Source organism: Xenopus laevis, chromosome 5L (genome assembly GCF_017654675.1).
Source record: "Xenopus laevis strain J_2021 chromosome 5L, Xenopus_laevis_v10.1, whole genome shotgun sequence".
Lineage (NCBI taxonomy): Eukaryota > Metazoa > Chordata > Amphibia > Anura > Pipidae > Xenopus > Xenopus laevis.
The window spans coordinates 112,696,517-112,717,182 of NC_054379.1; the positions used below are offsets into that span (position 1 = coordinate 112,696,517).

The 20,666-nt window shown below is 38.7% G+C and overlaps 1 protein-coding gene across 1 annotated transcript; it reads left to right on the forward strand.

Moving 5' to 3' along the window:
- Positions 1–6,139: 6,139 nt before the first annotated feature.
- Positions 6,140–20,215, forward strand: rfc4.L (replication factor C subunit 4 L homeolog). The gene is made up of 11 exons (NM_001089288.1): positions 6,140–6,183; positions 10,174–10,312; positions 11,739–11,817; positions 14,060–14,139; positions 15,168–15,287; positions 16,806–16,949; positions 17,736–17,856; positions 17,971–18,096; positions 18,342–18,422; positions 19,066–19,182; positions 20,036–20,215. Exons 2-11 carry the CDS (start codon positions 10,185–10,187, stop codon positions 20,129–20,131), a joined length of 1,092 nt encoding a protein of 363 aa, NP_001082757.1. The 5' UTR covers positions 6,140–6,183; positions 10,174–10,184; the 3' UTR covers positions 20,132–20,215.
- The last annotated feature ends 451 nt before the right edge of the window (positions 20,216–20,666 follow it).

Genomic DNA, 20,666 nt, shown 5'->3' on the forward strand with positions numbered 1-20,666 from the left:
CGATGGCGGGTTGAAGAAAACAGTGTGCAAATAATGCCTACAGGGCAAATAATGCCTAAAAGGTCAACTTATACACTACTACAGCGGTAGTAAAATAAAAAAAAGTAAAATAAAAAAAAAATGAATATTAAAAAAAAAAAATTAAAGTTGGTGCTGCTGAACTACTAGGAGCAGCAGATTAGCACACCAGTCCCACTCCCCAACACTGCTAGACTAATAGCACTGGGCTCTTATAGTAGTAGTAGTAGTAGTAGTAGTAAAACAACAAAAAAATAAATAAAAGCAGTCCTTACAAGGACTACTGTTATTGCAGCAGTCAGCAGATGAGATCAGAAGCAGGACAGCTGCCCACTGCAGCTACATACAGAGCACTGCAGTAGAAGGTAGATTACTAGCCAGCAAAGCTACCTAAGCTTAAATGTCCCTCAAACCCCTGCAGACTTCTGTCCCTCCAATAACAGAGCAGTATCAAAACGATTACTAGCCAGCAAACTTTCAACTGTCCCTGAAATCACTAACAGGCAGCAGCTCTCTCCCTACACTATCTCTTCAGCACACACAGGCAGAGTGAAAAAACGCTGCAGGGCTTCGGTTTTTATAGGGAAGGGGAGTGGTCCAGGGGAGAGCTTCCTGATTGGCTGCCATGTACCTGCTGGTCTGGGGTGAGAGGGCAAAAAAAAGCGCCAACAATGGCGAACCCAAAATGGCGAACGTCGCGCGACGTTCGCGAACTTCCGGCGAGCGCGAACACCCGATGTTCGCGCGAACAAGTTCGCCGGCGAACAGTTCGCGACATCTCTATTGGTGATTGTGTTTTCTCACTTTATAGGGCTCATCTTGAACACTGCAAACTGCTCTCTGCACTTTGGGGTATATAGAACCTAAAGCAAGTGAACTACAACACAAGCAATTACAATTTTTATTCTTACTGTAATCCTGGAGAACATGTTAACATGGATAACATGCAGTATATTCCAGGCAAGTCGTATAAAGTCCTCTACCTCATAAGAAAGGGCAACACAAGTATGCAGTGCAGTTCTGTTAAAAAATATAAAACATGGCATATTTTAGAAAACTACTGAGATGATAACAAAATGTAGTCCTCACTTGTGTTAACTTCCTATATATATAAATTGTATACTGTACCAGTATAGTGGTGCAATATTTAGCACTTCTGCCTTGCATTGTTGGGGTCCTATTTTAAGTTCCAGCCTGGACATTACCTGCAAAGAGTTTGTATTATCCTCCTCATGCTTGCATGGGTTTCGTGTTAAAATCATACAGACAGGTTAACTGGTTCCTAAAATTTACTGTGGAGTGTAATAATGTCCTTAGTTTGTAAGGTCCACTGGGGGAGGGACTGGTGTGAATTAAAAGTGATGTGGAATATATTGGCATTTTAGAAATAAAGCATTACAATGACAGACGCTCATCAGATATTTTTCTAAATAATTCCTAAGTAAATAAGTAAAGTTACTGAGGGGTGAAAATGTTAGGTGACCCCCTGCAACAAGTGATTGTAATCACTTGCCTGATACCCCAGGATGGAGATCCTTTTGCAGAAAAAGGCATCGGCCTGGTGTTCTTTTCAGAATGCAACCCGACTTTAATAAAATAAGATGCCTTTTTTCACTCTACCGCTCATGCATCTGCGAGTACTGGCCTGTGGATAAGGTAAGTGATCAACATTTGGCATCCCCAGTTATTTAGACTTTTGTTCTCCAATAAAAAGGAATTTGTGTTGAGAAATGTACTGACAATAAGTTATTTTATACCCACGGTTCTGCTGGCAATCTCAGTTCTGGCTCTGCACTTGCATATAGAAAATTCCAGAAGATGCAGGAAAGAGGACAGGTGCACTCAAAATATGCATTTATATTATTGTTCATCAGAATTCAGAAAAAAAAGAGACCAGACTGAAGTGCCTTTATAAAAATGTAGTCATTGTCTTACAAAAAATATGGTCATAACTCATATGTGGCTTTTTAATATAAAATGGTGTTATGTGAATGCTGAAAATATTTTTGCATAGTAGACCCTCTGGTTGCCATAGAAACTAGTCTTGGGACTACTGCAATTTTCTCCCCGGTGGCACCCAAATGCTGGATCAGTAAACTGCTTCAGTGGAGAAAAACATACAATTAAAAGTATTTTAACTGCCAGGCAGAGGCATATTAATAAAAAAAATCATAAAGCACAAATTAGCAAAAGCTCCACAGCTTGGGTGATTCTTTATGAAATATAATGAACTCCCATTCATTGTGCTGAGTGACATGTGCAATCAGTGCACTGCTGTATTCCCCAGTTGCTCACAAGCAGTGCTGGAATTGGAGAGGGATGCACAGGGATCCACTTCTTTATTTCTGTGAATTAGTATCCCGTCTGGGGGGATGCAGGAGTTTTGAATCCTGGAACTTTTTTATTGTAATACTGGAGCTTTATTTTGCTCCTCCCCATTTCTGCATGCATATAAAATTGAGAGGTTAAAAAGAACAAGTCAAAAGAGCATACAGACGATAGAAGGAGAGAAAAGATTGCTGGGAGAGAAGGTGAAGTCATCAGAGAGGGTTATAGAGAACAGAAGTGAAGAAGAAAAGAATAAGGTAAAAAAAAAAAATATATATATATATATATATATATAAATTGTGGACTCAGACATAAACTCAAAAATTCAATACTTTTATGGCAAAATCATAGATAGTATGCAAAGACGATGTTATCATAGATGTAAGAAAAAAGTTTCTTAGTTAGAGTATTAGTTAGAGTATTTAAAGAAAATAACAGATACAGTTAAATTATGTTGCTGCATTGTTCTTTTTGGTGTGCAGATCAGTATGCTAAAGGAATTATATGAAATGATTTGCCATTTGGGTGCCTGTTCAGCTTAATGTAATGCAGAAGCTTTTCAGTGGCATATACTGTATTTAGCTGCCTACCCAGACATTACATACACTGATTATATTGCAGATTGCAACTCCTTTACTGAATATCTCTCAATGAAGGGATTTCCATGGAACATGATATGCTGCAGGGACTGACACATACTGTAATACTGCTGTGTCGATGGGTTATTTTAGTTGCAGATTCTTGCTACAGCTTGATATATTTGCATGGGGGCGTTGGCCACTATCACATTATGCCACTGACAGAGAAGCAATATTGCAGGAGCATATGAGCAGATTTCTGTCTATTGTGACAGAACTGGTATAATGTGAATCACAGTCTATTTGGGTGCAGAGATTCACATTTAACTCTTTGCCAGTCTCCACAACAGAATATTATGCAATCTGCACCAATGCTTTCTAACCATCATATGTCTCATCTCTTTGCACCCAAAAAGACAGAAAGTCAATAGGCAGGTACGACTTTTTTTCTTCAGAAAGCTAGTGTAAGCAGGGGCGATTCTAGCCATTATGCCGCTATGCCGCCTGAGGCGGCCTTCTTTTGCCGCCCCTCCCTACGGCACTCACCTTTACAGCGCCGGAGAGGGCAGGGGCGGTCCATGTCGCTTAGTGCAGCAAGCCCAATTACGCTCTCTGCACTAGAAGAGCCGAATTTCCGGGTTGAAAACTGGAAATTTGGCTCTTAGTTACCAAGAGCGGCATTTTTATCGCCCCTGGCAACCAGGGGGGCGCTGCCGCCTGAGGCGAACCACGAGTAGCTCAACTCGCCTCATTGGTGGAGAGCCCCTGAGTGTAAGTTCTCAGCGGATGCTGCCTCCAAACTTCTGCCTTAGCACCAAATCTCCTAACCACGATTAGAAAATACAGCTGAATTTTAGGGAGTAATTTACTAAAATCTGAATTTTTTCTCAAAATATTAATTAAAAAAGCTAGACGAAACTCAAATGCCCAATTTAACTTATTTATTAATAAAAAAAAACTCGATTTAATCGGATTGTGAAAAAACTCAATAAAAACGAGAGCAGACCATGATAACTTCATATTGGGTACATCTTCCATTGACCTATACAGGTTCGAGATGGCAGATTTTTGGATTAGGGCTTTTTGCAGCATCCAGGTATAATAAATCTTAAAAAAAAAAACTTTAATTTTTTTCAAGATTTCACAACTCGACCTTTAATAAATAACCCCCTAATGTTGCATGCCTCCCAAATAAGCCAATACCAAACAACTATAGTTTTATGGAGATTTCTGACTTGTATTGGTCAAACACTCCCATCAAATTTTGAAAGCACTGTTCCAGAAATCTCAAACTTTAGATTTCAAGACCAAAAATTCCACTAACACTAGTGGGCACATTTACTATTGGTCAAATATCGAGGGTTAATTAACCCTCGATATTCTACCATTGAAGTAAAATCCTTCGACTTCGAATATCGAAGTTGAAGGATTTACCGCAATTCGTTCGAAGGATTTTAATTCATCGATTTTCCTTCAATAAAAAAATACTTAGAAAGCTTATGGGGACCTTCCCCATAGGCTAACATTGGTGCTCGGTAGGTTTTAGGTGGCGAACTAGGGGTTCGAAGTTTTTTCTTAAAGAGACAGTACTTCGACTATCGAATGGTCGAATAGTTGAACGATTTTTAGTTCGAATCATTCGATTCGAAGTCGAAGTCGTAGTCGAAGGTCGAAGTAGCCCATTCGATGGTCGAAGTTTTTTTACTTCGAATCCTTCACTCGAAGTTAATGAATTGGCCCGCCCCCTAAAAGTTACATATAGGTCATGTTGATCTTTTTTGCTGAGAGGTCTGTTTTTGTAGATCATTTTTAGTTGAAGTTCCTAAGTCTAACTGTTTTGCCAACCTGACTGTCCCATCTCAGCCTGTCAGTTAAAGTCTCTAATTCTAACGGACTCCTGCTGCACAAGTATGGCAGCCCCCTCATAGACAAGCAAGGGGAGTCAGATAGGTAATGTAAAAGCATTGGGTAAATACTTTATGGCAAAGTTATAGCAAGCAAAGCCAATACTATGATAGATGTAAAAATGGTTTAATTTCTGGTGTCAGTATCTCTTTAACTCCCATATGTCAATAGGTACCAATATAAAACATCCTAATTATAAAAGTCGGGGTCTATTACACAGTTTAATGCCCATTGTGCACAATAATTGCCTATAATTGAAATACCGTAATATGATCTATCATTTATGTCATTTCAGCCACTGTAAAATAAACACTACTTTAGTTTATATGAGATAAAGCTGTAAAGTCATATATTTTTGGAAAGTACGGCCCTGTGATTATGAGAACAGGCCCCCCAGTTTATTTCCGATGGGTGCTGCCTGTCATCACTCAATTAAAGGAGACTATTTGTGTAAAAAATAAGAATGTACCAGTGCATTATACCCATTTAGATATAGAAGAATTGTGCTTAAAAAAGTAGTGTTTCAGGGTGGTTTATTAAATATTTCTGCAAAAACCCTCATAATCCCTCCCTTCTCTTCCACTTCCTGCTCCCTGAATTCCCAGGCTGTGCAGGGGAGCAGGCTCTAAGCTCACTGCACTGTAGGATAGGAACCAATCAGCAGCTAGCAGGACCTGATAGGGAAATGAAGCATGTCTGCGCTTGTGTGACTGCAGGGCTGTGATTGGCTGTCCCCCTCTTACTGTGCTTCTGGCAGGGACCGTTAGGACACGCCCACTCCTCATTTGAAACACAGACAGGGACTAGAGAACATCTATAGGGAGCTCCAATAAAGGGGTTATTTTTAAAGATAATATTAGTTTTTAGCACCATGTAAAAGCAACACCATCTATTACTTATAACTGCCTACAAAATTAGGGTTTTTTTTCATTTATCCTATACGTCTCCTTTAACCGCCGCTAGTGCAAACTGTAATAAAACGGTCTTCGCAGTGTTAACTATTACATAACCGCTGAGACGAAGATCTCCCGACTATACGAGCACTTGTTTTATTGGAAAGAACACGCAACAATGCATTATTGGCGGAAAATCCACAAAACAAACAACCCTATTCTCTAACAATGTAAATCCACAGAACAAACAACCCTATTCTTTAACACTGTAAATAGTACCATCCGGCGCTACAGAGCTAAATATGTACTTCCGGTACCATCTCCATGGAAACCAGCGGAGGCTACGCTAAGGTTCCCCCCGTGCAGTGACGTAACCCGGAAGTGGTTGTGGTCATAGATTTTGGCGCGTTCTTTGGCCCTGGTAGAAGCTGGAGGGCTGAATTTAGCGCTGGGGATAGTAGGTGAGTGGATAATGGAGGCGTTGTATAGAGGTACTAGTAGAGACGTTATGCGGAGAATTAGTGTAGGATGTAACATAAAAAGCAATCAATGCGATAGAACATCCTTCCCTACAGATTTGTCAGGAACATTAAAATAATTAAATCCGTAGCGGCGCGGCTTCAGAAAAGTATTTGTACGCTGCGAGTACTGCAGTCAGTGCTTTTGTACAGAACCGTATATTATAAACCTGATGCTTCTACTGTTCTCTTCCTGTTTTTGCCTGTAGCGCAATCTTTAGTGTCAAGGTTTCCTCAAAGGGTATGTAAGCCCAAAATTAACTTTTGCCTAATAAAGGCAGTAATTCTAAGTAGCTTATGAGGTTGTCAGTGCTTCTAAGTGTTATTCCTAAATGTAATTTCCATTGAAAGCAGTGTCTGTCTGCACTGTAGTATTTTCTGTACTGGTGGTTCTAACTGTTCAAATAGTGTAGCAGAAGCCAGCTAACTGCCAGGCCTGTCTTGAATGGTGATCTGACAACTGTTAGGGTAGGCAGGGCCGCCATTAGAAATCACGGGCCCCCACCCCTGATCCCGCCCACTCCACATCACAATTAAAAGACCACACAGATATCCGCGCTAAAAAAGGAAACCCCCCACACGTATTAATGGTAAGGGCCCCCTTATAAGGTAAAAAAAAAAACATTGGTGCCAGGGCCCCCAATAAAAGTTTTTTTTTTAAAAAAAAGCATTGGTGCCAGGGCCCCCCTTAGAAGATAAAAAAAAAATTGGGGCCCCATAAAATATTTTTTTAAAAAAATTGGTGGCAGCGGCCTATAGATTATCAGAATAAAACATTGGTGGCCAGGGGATTAAAAAAAAAAAACCCACATTGGTGTCAGTAGAATTGAACTCGTGGCTTCAGGACGAGTTATAGCTGTTTCGTGACTTTTTGGTCTTTTCGCCGCTTCAGGACTTCAATGTCGGCTCCTTTTGTGACTTTGTTTCTTTTCGCCGCTTCAGGACTTCAGTGTCGGCTCCTTTCGTGACTTTGGGTCTTTCCGCCGCTTAGGAATTCGTATGTTTGGCACTTCCGCATTCTGCCTCTTCGGGACTTCTCAAGCGGAGGCACGGCTGCGGAGCAGTCAAGGGGGGCCCGACAGTGCTGCACTTTTCGAAGAGCCGGGCCCCCCTTGACTGCTCCGCAGCCGTGTCCCTTTCAGACCCGGGCCCGGGACACTTGTCCCCCCTCTCCCCCCCTGATGGCGGCCCTGAGGGTAGGACTACACTGGGGTTTTCGGTGCGATCCGCTGCGCAAAAACGCAGGCATCAAGTCGTATGCGACAGAAATAAGATAAGTGAATGCATTGTCGGATTAAGCCGCAGCGTTGATCCGTCACGACTGTCGGATGCAGACGCAGCGCGCAGTCGGATCAACGCTGCGACACCATCCGACAATGCATTCACTTACCTTATTTCCGGAGCATCCGATTTGACGTCTGGGTTTTTGCGCATCGCGTCGGATCACTCCAAAATCGTCCGTGTAGTCCTACCCTTACATTGTTTAAAAAGTCGGAACTAGGACAGGCAAATGCTGCTTTCAATTACAGCAACATATACAAATTCTGGGGGGAAAATGATGAATTGAACGTTGCTTTAATGTTTTTTTTCCACAAATCTTGTTCTGGTTTTACACCCCCATTAATAATTGGATCGATTTACTTTTTAAAGGAACAGTTCGGACTGGTCCTCCTGATCGTTAGGCCAAAAATCGGGCAGATATCGATCGGTCAAGTTTGATTTTTTTTTCTGCGATCCAGGAACGCATCGGCTAGATATTGCCCAGCCGTTAGTGGGCATATCGGGTTAAGATCCGCTCATTTGGCGACCTCACCAAACGAGCGGATCAATAGTGTGTGGCCACATGGGACATTCTTCAAAACACTTGATTTGTTACTGACCAGTCAGAAAGCTGCAAATGAGGCAGTAGTATTGTGACTATTGCAATAGACATCCGTTCCCTCCAGCCTTCATTTTTGGCTAAGTATATTGAAAACATTTTTTATTTTGCACAAACAATCTATTTACTCAGTTTCATTTTTACACTGGCACATTTATGAAAGAGACAATCTAAGTGGATCTGCTCCTAGTTTTAAGGCTACCGTCAGTCACGGTGTCGAACTCTGTGATCACATAGAGTATTTAGGCACAGAAACCCAAAAGTATGCATCTTTGCACCGAAATCTCTTTTGTGTGCACACAGGCAATCAACCATGCCTGCCAGTAAACTTACAGCAAGGATCAGATCCTCTTGGACTGACTTTTTCTCCAGCTGCATATATGCAGCCAAGGTATTTTTTCAGACACTTCATGTTGCATGTTGTAATGTTGCATGAAAATGCACCTTTATTCATTAATATTGTTAATATTGCGTCTGCTGTCCATGCAAGTTGCCCTGTTAAGAACAACTAAAACATTCCATTGTTTTTTTTTCTAAATTTTCAAGGGCCACCAGTCCCCCTCCTGAACCACAACTTTGCCTTCCTGAAATACCTTACGGTGCCACTGTATTAATGGCAAGAAAGCAGAGCTCTGCAACAGAGTTCTCAACCTCTATTTTGGAGACTTGCTCCACTATGGTCTGTGGCCCAAGCATGTATGCTTTAAGCACTGCAAAGAGTTTTCTTGTAGAGCTCACATCTCTGAGAAGGACATGGGGTATAACAACAACTAGGGCAGTCCCCATTTTAAAGCTACTAACATTTCCTGTATTCCATAAGAAATAATCTAATTTATTATACATGTGATATATGTGCAACTGTGTTGTAGAGAAATCCCTGATTTTCCTCAGAGTATCTGCCTGAAATTCCTGGCCCAGCTTACTAATGACACTTATGGGCAAATTAACTAAAGGGCGAAGCGACTAACACTGGCGAAAATTCGCCAGCCTGACATCATTTCCGGACTTCACGGATTTGCTAACAGGCGCTGGCGTAAATTCGTTAGCGAAGGAGATAGACTCTAGCGCTATTTCACACTAACGCCAGGCGAATTTTCGCTCTTGACGAATGGACGTAACTACGCAAATTCACTAAGATGTGGATTTTAATGAACCTCATGCGCCAGACTTGCCTTCGCCACCTCAGACCAGGCAAAGTGCAATAGAGTACATAGGAGTTCCTAAAAAAAAAATGTGAAAATTTTTCTAAGTCCCAAAAAAACGCTGGTGACTTCAGTTTTTCAGGGTGATAGGCTGCAAAAGATCATAAATTTTTTTTAGGGTACCCGGCTTACCCCCTACATTTCCTAACATATGGCACATAAACTATACACTGGGCACATGTGTAGGGCATTGTAACAACTCTATTTTCTTTTATTAGGCTTGTCTATTTTTTTTTATTGGGCTTGTGTAGTGTAATGTATTTGCTGCATGAACAATGTGAATATATACGTCCATTGAAATTTAACTTCCCGCCGTATGCAAATTAGCCAACACTAGCGCAACTTCGATTTGTTTGCCGAATTAACGATAGCGAAACTTCACCCTCATTCAGCGCCCTGGACGCAACTTCGCATTTTAGTGAATTAGCAAATTCACTAACCTCCGGAAATTCACCAGCGACGGCTTCGCTCACATCGCCACACTTCGCCAGGCGAAAATTCGCCAGGACTCTGGCGAAGTGTGGTTAGTGAATTTGCCCCTTAGAGAGTCAGGGTGCTGTACACTTACCTGAGGGATGCATGAAGTTGAGACGACTGCACAACTGTAAAATCTGGTGTTTTGGGGGGAAAACCTAGTGAAAAAGTACATTTCATATCTCTGGTTAGCACTAGTTAAAAGTCCTTGGCAAGTAATGTGTAGGCAGTTGGCAAAGATCTTTGCTGAAAAATACTTTTTCAGTTGTCGGTATCACTGTAAGTAAACATTTATATATCATGCATTCGGGATTGTATCTTAGTTTTATATACAAAGTCCTTACTAATTAGTCATAACACTATTGTTATTTTATACAGGTGCTGTCACAATGCAGGCTTTTCTAAAAGGAGGCACATCTATCGGCACCAAGCCAGTGAAAGATAAAGCATCAGCATCTGGCACAGGAAGCACCGGGGAAAGCAAGAAACAGAAACCCATTCCATGGGTGGAAAAATAGTAATGATTGTGTAGAACAAAAAGTTGATAATGTTGTCAGATGCTTTTACGAATACAATGTAGTAATGTACCTCTAAATATAGCTACCATTTCCAGAGAAAGTAGTGAAGGGATAGTGCATTTTGTCTCTATAAACATCACCTTATTTATTAGTGTTGTAAAAGTGAAATAGGTGATTTCAGCATGGCAGTATATGCCATTGTGGTGCTCTTGCAGTGCTGCAAAGCTTCCTATGCTGAAAGGATTCGCTTTTTACCCAAAGATGCAAGTTTGGATTTTATTACTCTGATTGCTTGACCGCAAAGTAAAGAAAAGTACCGTAGCTAACATTTTGTATCTCAAAGCTGGAGAAGGAGTCATTAGGAAAAAATTAGGAGTTCTAAGGAAGCATGATGAGCACTAGCATTGGGCAGTAAGTGGTTAAAGGGGTGGTTCACCTTTGTTAAATTTTAATTCTAAGCAACTTTTCAATTGGCCTGCCTTTTTTCTTGTTTGTAGTTTTTGCCTTCTTCTGACTCTTCCCAGCTTTCAAATGGGGGTCACTGACCCCATCTAAAAAAAACAAACTGCCTCAGTGTTTTTCCCCATAGGCTAGAATGAAAAGTCGCCTGCACTAATGCACACGCGGCGATGCGTTTTCAATAGTCGCTCAAAGTTGCCTCAGTGTGGCCTTACCCTAAAGGTGAACAACACCTTTAAGATAACTTTTCTTCTTCTTTAATGGAGAAGCCCACTGAACATTGTATAAAGGATATGCTTACTTGAACAACATAAATCTATTTCTTACTGTTTGATCATCGTTAAAGGACAAGGAAAAACAAATTTGGAGGGTGGGAAATTTGGTAGGCCTCAGCCCCCCCCCCCAAAATCCATAGTAGTATAGTTTGTTTTTAAACTGCTACCATATTTAGCGGTGCTGTAAATTGCACTGGAGAGAATACAAATACAGCAAGCGTAAATAAAGAAAAGGCCCTACCTGAAAATGCATACAGGTGTGGATTCTAGTATAGGTGCTAAATTGACCTGTGCAGGTACCAAAAGTAGTAGCAATAAGCATTTGTTCTGATTAGTCTACTACAAGATTGAAAATTATAGCAAAGCGCTTATTGGTTACTCTAGGTAACTGCACTGGTACATTATAGCACACATGTTAGTAAATCAGCCCTGTCACCTACCAAAGTAAAGGCTGCTGTATGGCCCATCAGATCTGTTTTTTTTTGCTACTTAAAGCATTGGAAATGTGGTCCGTGAATTTATTTATTTATTTTTTATTAGAACGATTACATGTTATACAGCACAGATTGTCCTGTCTAATGCTTGTTTTCTGATTTCTCAATGGCATGTTCATAATGGCTAAGATTAATTTTACCCTATTGTTCTCCTCTTCATTGCATTATAAACATTTTCTGCATTTGTTTCTGTGCAGCCGACCCAAATGTGTAGATGAGGTTGCTTTTCAAGATGAAGTTGTTGCTGTGCTTAAAAAGTCACTGCAAGGTGCAGATGTAAGTTGGGTTCATATACATTTGCTTCTTCGTTGTAAGGAAAATGTAATATTCCATAATAATATTCCGTTTTTGCCTAGGGAAGGTGCTGAATATATTAAACTGCCCACAGTGCTGGTTGTATTAATGTGAAACGAGTGTGCTACGTGCTTTCTATAAAAATAGCAGTTGGCTATCCAAAGCATAAGGGCCTGCTTAGAAAAGCAAAATGTTAATGGCAGAAGTAATTTCAGTACTGATTTTGTAGGAAGTGCAGAACGTTTCTCTGTGAATAAACTGGGGATGTAGGGTTTTTTTTGAGTTTATAGCATGGAATACTCTTCCTCAAGTTTTATGTTTTGTTTAACTATTTTTACTTTTAAAGATAAGACTTTAGAGTTGATTATAAATGGCAGATGAATGTACACTTGGTGCTGCTGTAAGGGGCCCGTGACAGAGTGGACAACAAAGTATGAATGGGTTTAATGGGGTCAGTGGGATTTGGGAGGATCATAGATGAAGTTTTGGCATAGTGGGAGTAACTGGGGTGGAGGCAATTTTCTTTTCATTGGGCCCCATTCTACTTGTTTTCAGTGTTCTCTGCTCAGGGTACCAGGTGACTGACTTAGGTTTAAGGACAAGGAAAGTTAAACTAATAAAGTAGGCTAGAAATATTGTACATTATCTTTTGGGCTTCTGTACCAGCCCCAGGCAACCAAAGCCCTTTAGCATGGAAGATCTGTGTCTCTAAAGATGCCCCAGTAGCTCCCCATCTTCGCTTTGCTGATTCGCTGCACATGCTCTGTGCTGCTGTCACTTACTGAGCTTAGGGACCCACTCAAAATATACAGTACACATAGAATAGAAATGTCACAATATAAGGCTGATACAAATAATTACTATGTGGTAGCACAGAAACCAGTGCAATTAGCATCAAAATTTAATAATCAGCCCTGTAGCATCAGCTTATATGACAGGCCAACCTTATTTTGTGCTCGATAAATTGTGACAACCCCATAGCTTAGCTTCTAAACAGTTGCTCAGAGCCCACTGAGCATGTGAGTGTCGCAGAAACTTTCCAAGATGGTGACCCCCTGTGACAAGTTTGAAGTCCTGGATCATTGCTTCATTTGAGATGCTGAAACTTTTGGCTGGTGCAATAAGTTCAGTATATAAACATGGTGTTTTTAGCCCTATTCATTTTTAAGGTTTAGTTCTCCTTTATCCTGGTGAGCTGCATCTATCCTTGGTTTGTTATAGTGACATGCAACATGACCTATTGGTGACTTTTAATGTACGTTATTATTTTGAAGAGTTGTTTTTTAATTTAAGTATCACTCTAAGAGCCTAAAATCTCAAGACATTTTGATAATCTAATAAACGCTGACACTTGCTGAAAACATTTGTGCAGCCATACACCTTAAACACATTTCTACAGTATTTGACTTTTGAATTTTATGCAGTTCAAGACAGATTTGTTATTTGTTCAGCTGCACCTCTTACAGTTGTATAGATGCCAATGAAGCCTGCTTTATGCATGAAAACTTGGTACTCTTAAAAGGGTTGTTCACCTTCCAAACATTTTTTCAGTTCAATTGCTTTCAGATTGTTCCCTAGAAATTGACTTTTTTCAATTACTTTCCATTTTTTATTTTTTACTGTTTTTCCAAAATCAAAGTTTAAAATTGAATGTTCCTGTCTCTGGTGTTTCAGTCTGGCAGCTCAGTAATTTAGGTGCGGATTCTAAACAATTTTGCAACATTTAGTTAACATTTTTCAGCAGCATCTCTGGAATATTTTCAACTATTGTATCAATTCTAACAGGAATTCTGCTCAGCAGGGACAAAGATAAGAAATGTATCATCTAAATGTATCAATTTCAAACAGTTTACAGGGTCGGCTGCTTTAGAAGGCGAAAATTAACAAAACTTAACACTCAAACTTTAGAAAAACACATAGAAAATAGAAAGTAATTGGAAAAAGTATTTATTTCTGCTGATCTATTTGAAAACAACTGAACTGAAAAAAAGTGTTGGAAGGTGAACAATCCCTTTAAGCCATACTGTAATTCACAGTAAGTTCACAATTGTTAATTTTCTATATAGCTTCCACACTTTTTTCTTTCCGAACTGCATATTATACTTAATTTTAAAACATTTCTGTGTTCTAAGCTTACTTTAAAATTCTGTCAATCTCCAGACATTCCTAAAAAATAAGGTTTTTATGGACATAAATAATTGCAAAATGTTTTTTTTTTCTTTAGCTTCCAAACTTGTTATTTTATGGCCCACCTGGCACCGGTAAAACATCAACTATTTTGGCAGCATCCAGGGAACTCTATGGGTATGTTACAGTAGGATATATATACATTAAATACATGTTGATGATCTGCTGTTTTTAAAACAATGTGTTGCATTTTATTATTGCTACAGTAAAAGTTCTGTTTCTGTCCTATTTTACTTGTTGTTTATACATCTTGTTTAACCTTAATGCAAATTAAGTTAGAAAAATGCAAACTGTTATTGAGTAACATGAACGGCTATTATAAGCTAGTTCTCTTTTGATAGTTTATAGTTTGCATATTTTTTTCCTGATCTGCTGCAGGATCATTTCTGAGTTCCATTCCAAATATGGTTTGGTAACTTAAGAAATAGACATTGCTCTGTAGCAACTCTTTGTTTTTTTGGCATTTACATTTGTGAAGTAATTCTAGCCTGAGATTTCTTATCTAAAATTCAATTTGCAAGTAAAAGATTACTAATCTGTCATCATTTACAATATGCTGGTTGCTCTAACAACAACAGTGTTTTCTAGTGGAAACTCTCCTAGACGCTGGCCAGTGCATACCCTCATACGTTTTCATTCTGTAGTGTCTATTTGTAAGTTATATGATACATCTCAGAAGTAGTTCATTGTATATTTTGTGCTTGTCATTGTGTTGCTGCTTTTATTCAGCAAAAGCACAAGAGTGTCTTCTTTCATACCCTTGTAAAATTAACAAGCTCAGAAATGATGCAGACACATTTCTTTTACCCAGCAACATTTTAGCATAATTGTAGCCATAGCCTGATACACAAGTTATACCCTTAACAATATTTGACTGGTTACTGTCAACCGTATTCATATTTTTGTAACCTTGTGCTTTAATATATGTTCTTAAACATATATATATATATATATATATATATATATATATATATATATATATATATATATATATATATATTTATATTTAAGAACATATATATATATTCTAGAAACATATGCATGAAAAGGTTAGTCATTTTCATAAAATTAATTCTTGAGTCTGTTTCAAGGGACTGGTAAGAGTGATTCTTTTATTTTTCACATGCATCAAATCTATCTTTTAGGCCTGAATTGTTTCGGCAGCGAGTTTTGGAACTGAATGCATCTGACGAAAGGGGTATACAAGTGGTACGGGAAAAAGTAAAAAATTTTGCTCAGCTCACTGTTGGAGGGACCCGTTCTGAGTACGTAATAAAAAGCTTGTATTTTAGTCCTTCTATAATTGTCTTGCATCTAGTCTATTCATTGAATTCTAGGATATTGACAATAATATTATTAAAGACATGGCTAAGCTTCTCAGGTCACTGATTTATTATATTGGGAAAAAATATCTCTTGTGGCCTCCTAAAATCAGGGTTTGATAAAATTGGGGGTTGACTGTAAGCTGAGGTCTGTACCTAAGTATAGACCTCAGTAGGTGCAACAAACGTTCTACACCATGGTGTAGAAGAGACTTAGTTCCCACAATATTATTTGTTACCCCTTTCTCGTTCATGCTACTGGTCTTCTGCCTGCGCATTATGACCTATAATGTGAGCACCAAAGACAACAGCATGGAGATACCGATTGCTCTCAACAAATAACTTTAATATCAATAACTTTTTTTCTTTCATTATGCAAAGAAAAAAAAAAGTTTTGTTTTGTTTTTTTGGGTGTATATACAGTTTAGCCTTTATTGAGTCTGTATATATAACCTGCCTAACTGCTAGTTGATCCAGAGGAAGGCAATTTAGACACTGAACTATAAGGAAGTAATGCAGATAGCATGTTACTGTTGCATTATAGGACTTTCTTACTAGATGCAACCAAAAATGGCTACTGAACATTTCACTGAGCACACATGAAACTTGGGCATTGATTTAATTGCTAACTCACTGTCAACTTACAGTTAAGTCCCTTCTCCTGCCTTCTGTGCAATTATTAGGGGCTCATCTGAATAAAATAAGTGATCAATCATCCTAAACCTCCCCGCTTACTTTTAGGAATAACCTAAAAACATTTTTGTGTTAATAGCTATGGGATATCAAGGATGGCAATTGAGCATTCTTTGGAATTTCACCCTAGTTGCCTTTAAGATGAAACTTCTATACAGTGGTTAGGGTGATATTTTGGCTAAGGGGCGTTTTTATTGACATTGGAGACAAACATCAATGGTGATGCTACCCATTGCAACCAATCAGCAGTTAGATTTGAAGTCATCTACAAATTAGAAAACAAAAGCAAGGATTTCATTGGTTGCCATGGGCAACATCACCAGTGATTTTTTTTTTTTCTCCAATGTTATATGCCTCTATGTGTTTATCTGCCGTGCTAACTGATCTTCAGACTGTGAACCCCACTGGCATAACAATTTGGGACCAACTGCCATACAGGCTTGTGTTCGTGGGCCTCATTAAAATTGATAATTACAATGTGGGAGGCTGAATTTGTGAGAAAATAGACCAATGGGACAGGAGCACAACAAAATGCATTAATTATAGCAGGTGATGGGTTCTCAGAAAGAACCAGCGTTTTGATGGTAGTACACTTATTTGTGACCCACTATAAAGGAGCAATGATTCAAGCTGCCAAGCAACTGATAAACTTCTAAAGTGCCTAATCCTTGAGTAGTATGTTTTATGATAACTATACTCATTCAATATGCTTCTTTTATATATGTGAAATTTAGTATTGTTCATTATATCAAGTGTTCCCTTTTTCAGTGGTAAACCATGTCCCCCTTTTAAGATTATAATTTTGGATGAAGCAGATTCTATGACATCAGCTGCACAGGCTGCTCTCCGGCGCACCATGGAAAAGGAGTCAAAAACAACTCGCTTTTGTCTCATATGTAACTACGTCAGCAGGTGTGTGTGTGTGTGTGTGGTTTTCCCTTTTCTAAAGTCTGCCAGTTTTTCATTAATGATGAGCAGCAAGACCCTCTTTCATGTCACTTAAACTCTTATAGCCATACATACCATACATGAATTCCTCAGCAATAATATTCTAGGTAATGTTGTAAAACATGTATAGACATTTCTGTTTGCATAATGGAAAATCATATATCCCATTAGTCACAATTTTAAGGCTAACGGTTATTAACTGAATACACTAAAATAAATAAATGGGAACAGCCATTGAAACTGCCTGAAGGATGGTGTCAACACCTCTTCCTGCTGGGGACAGGTGAAAAGCACAATGGCGAAAGCTTGTTAACATTTCATAGCTCTAGGCAAATATGGTTCATCAGCACTCCAACCTACTGAAGCTTCACAGCAGCCCAACATGTCTTAAAAAATGAGTGCTCTTGGGATGCATGCTTTTTACTGTTTTAGGAATAGCAGGTATCACTGGGAGTGGGTTAGGCAAAGCTAATGGGTTAGGTAACACTGGGACAGGAAAATGATTCAGACACAAGTCATTTTTACATTTGCACTTCAGCCTGTTATAATCCCCAACAATCCAGTGCTAGACTAGAAACTATTCCTATGGTGAAAAAAAAATTATTCAGTGTTACTTTAATAGATTAATTGCTAAACACTCTGTGCATAAACATGGAGGTGCTTAAAATGTATTTAAGGTTTTCAATAGGCAGTTTATTGGACTGAGCTACAATATTGTACCTAGCAAAATATCTGTTTTGTCTCCTGCAGAATAATTGAACCTTTAACTTCTCGATGTTCCAAATTTCGTTTCAAACCCCTGGCTGATAAAATACAAACTCAGCGACTACTGAGTATATGTGAAAAAGAAAACGTACAAATCACAAATGAGGTATTTTTTCATTCTAACGGTTTTTTCATTGAAAACGGATATAAAAAGAGCATATATAATATACATCTGTAAAATATAAATGAGTTTATTAACATGGTTTTTATTTTTTTGCAGGCAATAAGTTGTTTGGTTGAAGTGTCTGAAGGAGACTTGCGAAAAGCCATCACATTCCTTCAGAGTGCTGCAAGGTTAACTCGAGGAAAGGAAATAACAGAAGAAATAGTGACAGAAATAGCTGGGGTAGGATTCGGCCTCCTGCTTTTAAATGGTCATGGAACTCCCTGGTAACTTCTAATATACATTTATTTTACAATAGGGGGTACTTTATACACTATGTAATACACCAGAGCCTGTAAAATATATCCTTATAATTGTGGCTTAGTGTTGTCATCAGTGATGATTACTTTTTTGGCGGGGGTGGAAGGCCCATTTTAATGTTTAACAACTATTTATATTAACGTTTGCACTGCTGGATTTTATTGCAGGTAGTTCCTAAAGAAACACTTGATTCTGTGCTAGTAGTCTGTCAAAGTGGTTCCTTTGAAAAGTTGGAAAATTTTGTCAAAGTAAGTGATGATTGCTTCTGTATTTTCAATGATGTACATTTTAAAATTGAACGATGCAGTGTAGATAAATACAAAAAGGAAAGGTTGTGGGAGCACTCCATGGCTAAATACAAATGTACTAAAATACAATGGAAGTGCTACTGATCTGGCCAAATTAACTACAGACATAGATAAATATCCTACTAATGCTAATAGAGCCTGCACTCCGGTTGGCATAAACAATAGTTTATTCTTTTTTAAAAAAAAAAAAAACAGGAGGGGGCAGCTGTGCCATAACATGGCTGCCTACACCAGAAGTTCCCTCCCCATGTGGGTGGTCAAACGTTTGGGGAGGGATATAGACCAGCCATAATGCAGGTTTTATTGGCCTGTACCTCTGATGGAGAAAAACAAATTTTGGGGAGACAGGTGTCCATCAAGGCTGTCGTTATCTATACTTCGTTTATTTTTTGGATAGGTATCCATTTATATTTGTGAGTGTATAGATAGGTCTGTATAGATAACAGTACAGTAGCTTGTTTCTAGGGGTTAGCCTTAATGTACAGTAACCTTTTTTCAACCCAGATTAATTATATATAACTTTTTTGTGTATGTAATACCACATTTTGGATTATTCCTCCTGTTTTCTCTCTTTTTTTCACAGGATCTTATAAACAATGGACATGCAGCCACACAGCTTGTAAACCAGCTCCATGATGTAATATTAGAGAGAGGGGACCTAACTGACAAGCAGAAAGCGTTTATTACAGAAAAACTTGCAGTGAGTCCATTTCATGCAGTTACATGAGATTTCTCTTTTCTTTCCCTTGTTGATGGGTCATTTGTGCTGAAAGCTTGGGTTCAGCAGTAAGGCAGTGTTGTGGGCATTTATCACTAAAATATGTTCTATCACATTCTCCTCTGTAGATTAAGCTGCACACTATTTGATTTTATGATAGGTTTACATCATAAGGACAAAAATCGATAGCACTGTAGAATTTCCGAGAGGAAATGCAGAGACCTGCAGCGATTTGCATACATCTTAAAGCAGTGTATATAAGAAATGGCAGATTGCAGGATTTTCTTGGATTTTGCACACTGCATTAAGTTTTGCAAATGACCCCTTAAATGAGAAGGAAAGGTTACAATTAAGTAAGCTTTATCAGAAAGTTCTGTATAAATACACCAGTAAACCCTCAAAGTAATGTCTTCTGTCAAAAGAAACACCACACCACAGACTTCCTGTTTTCATCTTAAACATCCAGAGCTTGGACTTGAGCATGTTCAGTTTGCTCCCCCTCCCCTCCCTGCTGTAATCTGAACTCAGAGCTGAATCATTGTTTCCCAATTTAACATTTACAATTTACATTTTCTTTCTTTTTCTTTTTTTGTTCATTTTGTTAGAAGTTTCTATTTTGCACCTGTTCTAATGACAGGGATAAAGCCTGAGGTTGTGTGGAAGGGAAGCTTCTGAAAGCAAACACTTCATTTTGGTGCTTAAACCCTGAATGTTTACTTCAGAGACAAAAAAAAATCCCTTTATTTTACATGTATCTAAAGAAATATAACTGCTGTTTACTCATTGCATTTAGATGTGTGTTGGCTGCAATGACGCTTTCTTTCTTTTTTTTCAGGACGTGGACAAATGTTTGACCGATGGAGCTGATGAATACTTGCAAATGCTTGGCCTTTTTGCAGTTGTTATGCAACAAATGACTCAAAACAGCTAATTATTTTTTATAATTAATGTCAACAGAGGTCTGAAAATTTTTGTAATGTTTCCAATAAATTTATATAAAATATGTACCACTGAATGAGTAGGTGTGTGCAGTAAAGAGGATAAAATATTGCTGGAAGGAAATCAACAGCCATACCCATCAACAGAGACTCAAATGGGTTCATCAGAGTGCAGCTGAAAAGCATTGCTTAAAGGAGAACTAAAGCTTAACTAAAGAAGTAGCTAGAAATGTTCTATATTATGTTTTAGATTTATGTACAAGCCCAAGGCAACCACAGCCCTTTAGCAGTAAAGATCTGTGTCTCCAAAGATGCCCCAGTAGCTCCCCATATTCTTTTCTATTGATTCACTGCACAGGCTGATTTCATATTCTTTTCTATTGATTCACTGCACAGGCTGATTAGTAATTAATATGGATAATTACTACATGGCAGCACAGAAACCAGTGCAATTAGCACCAGAATTTAATAATCAGCCCTATGGCATCCGCTTACAGGCCAACCTCATTTTCTGCTTGATAATTTGTG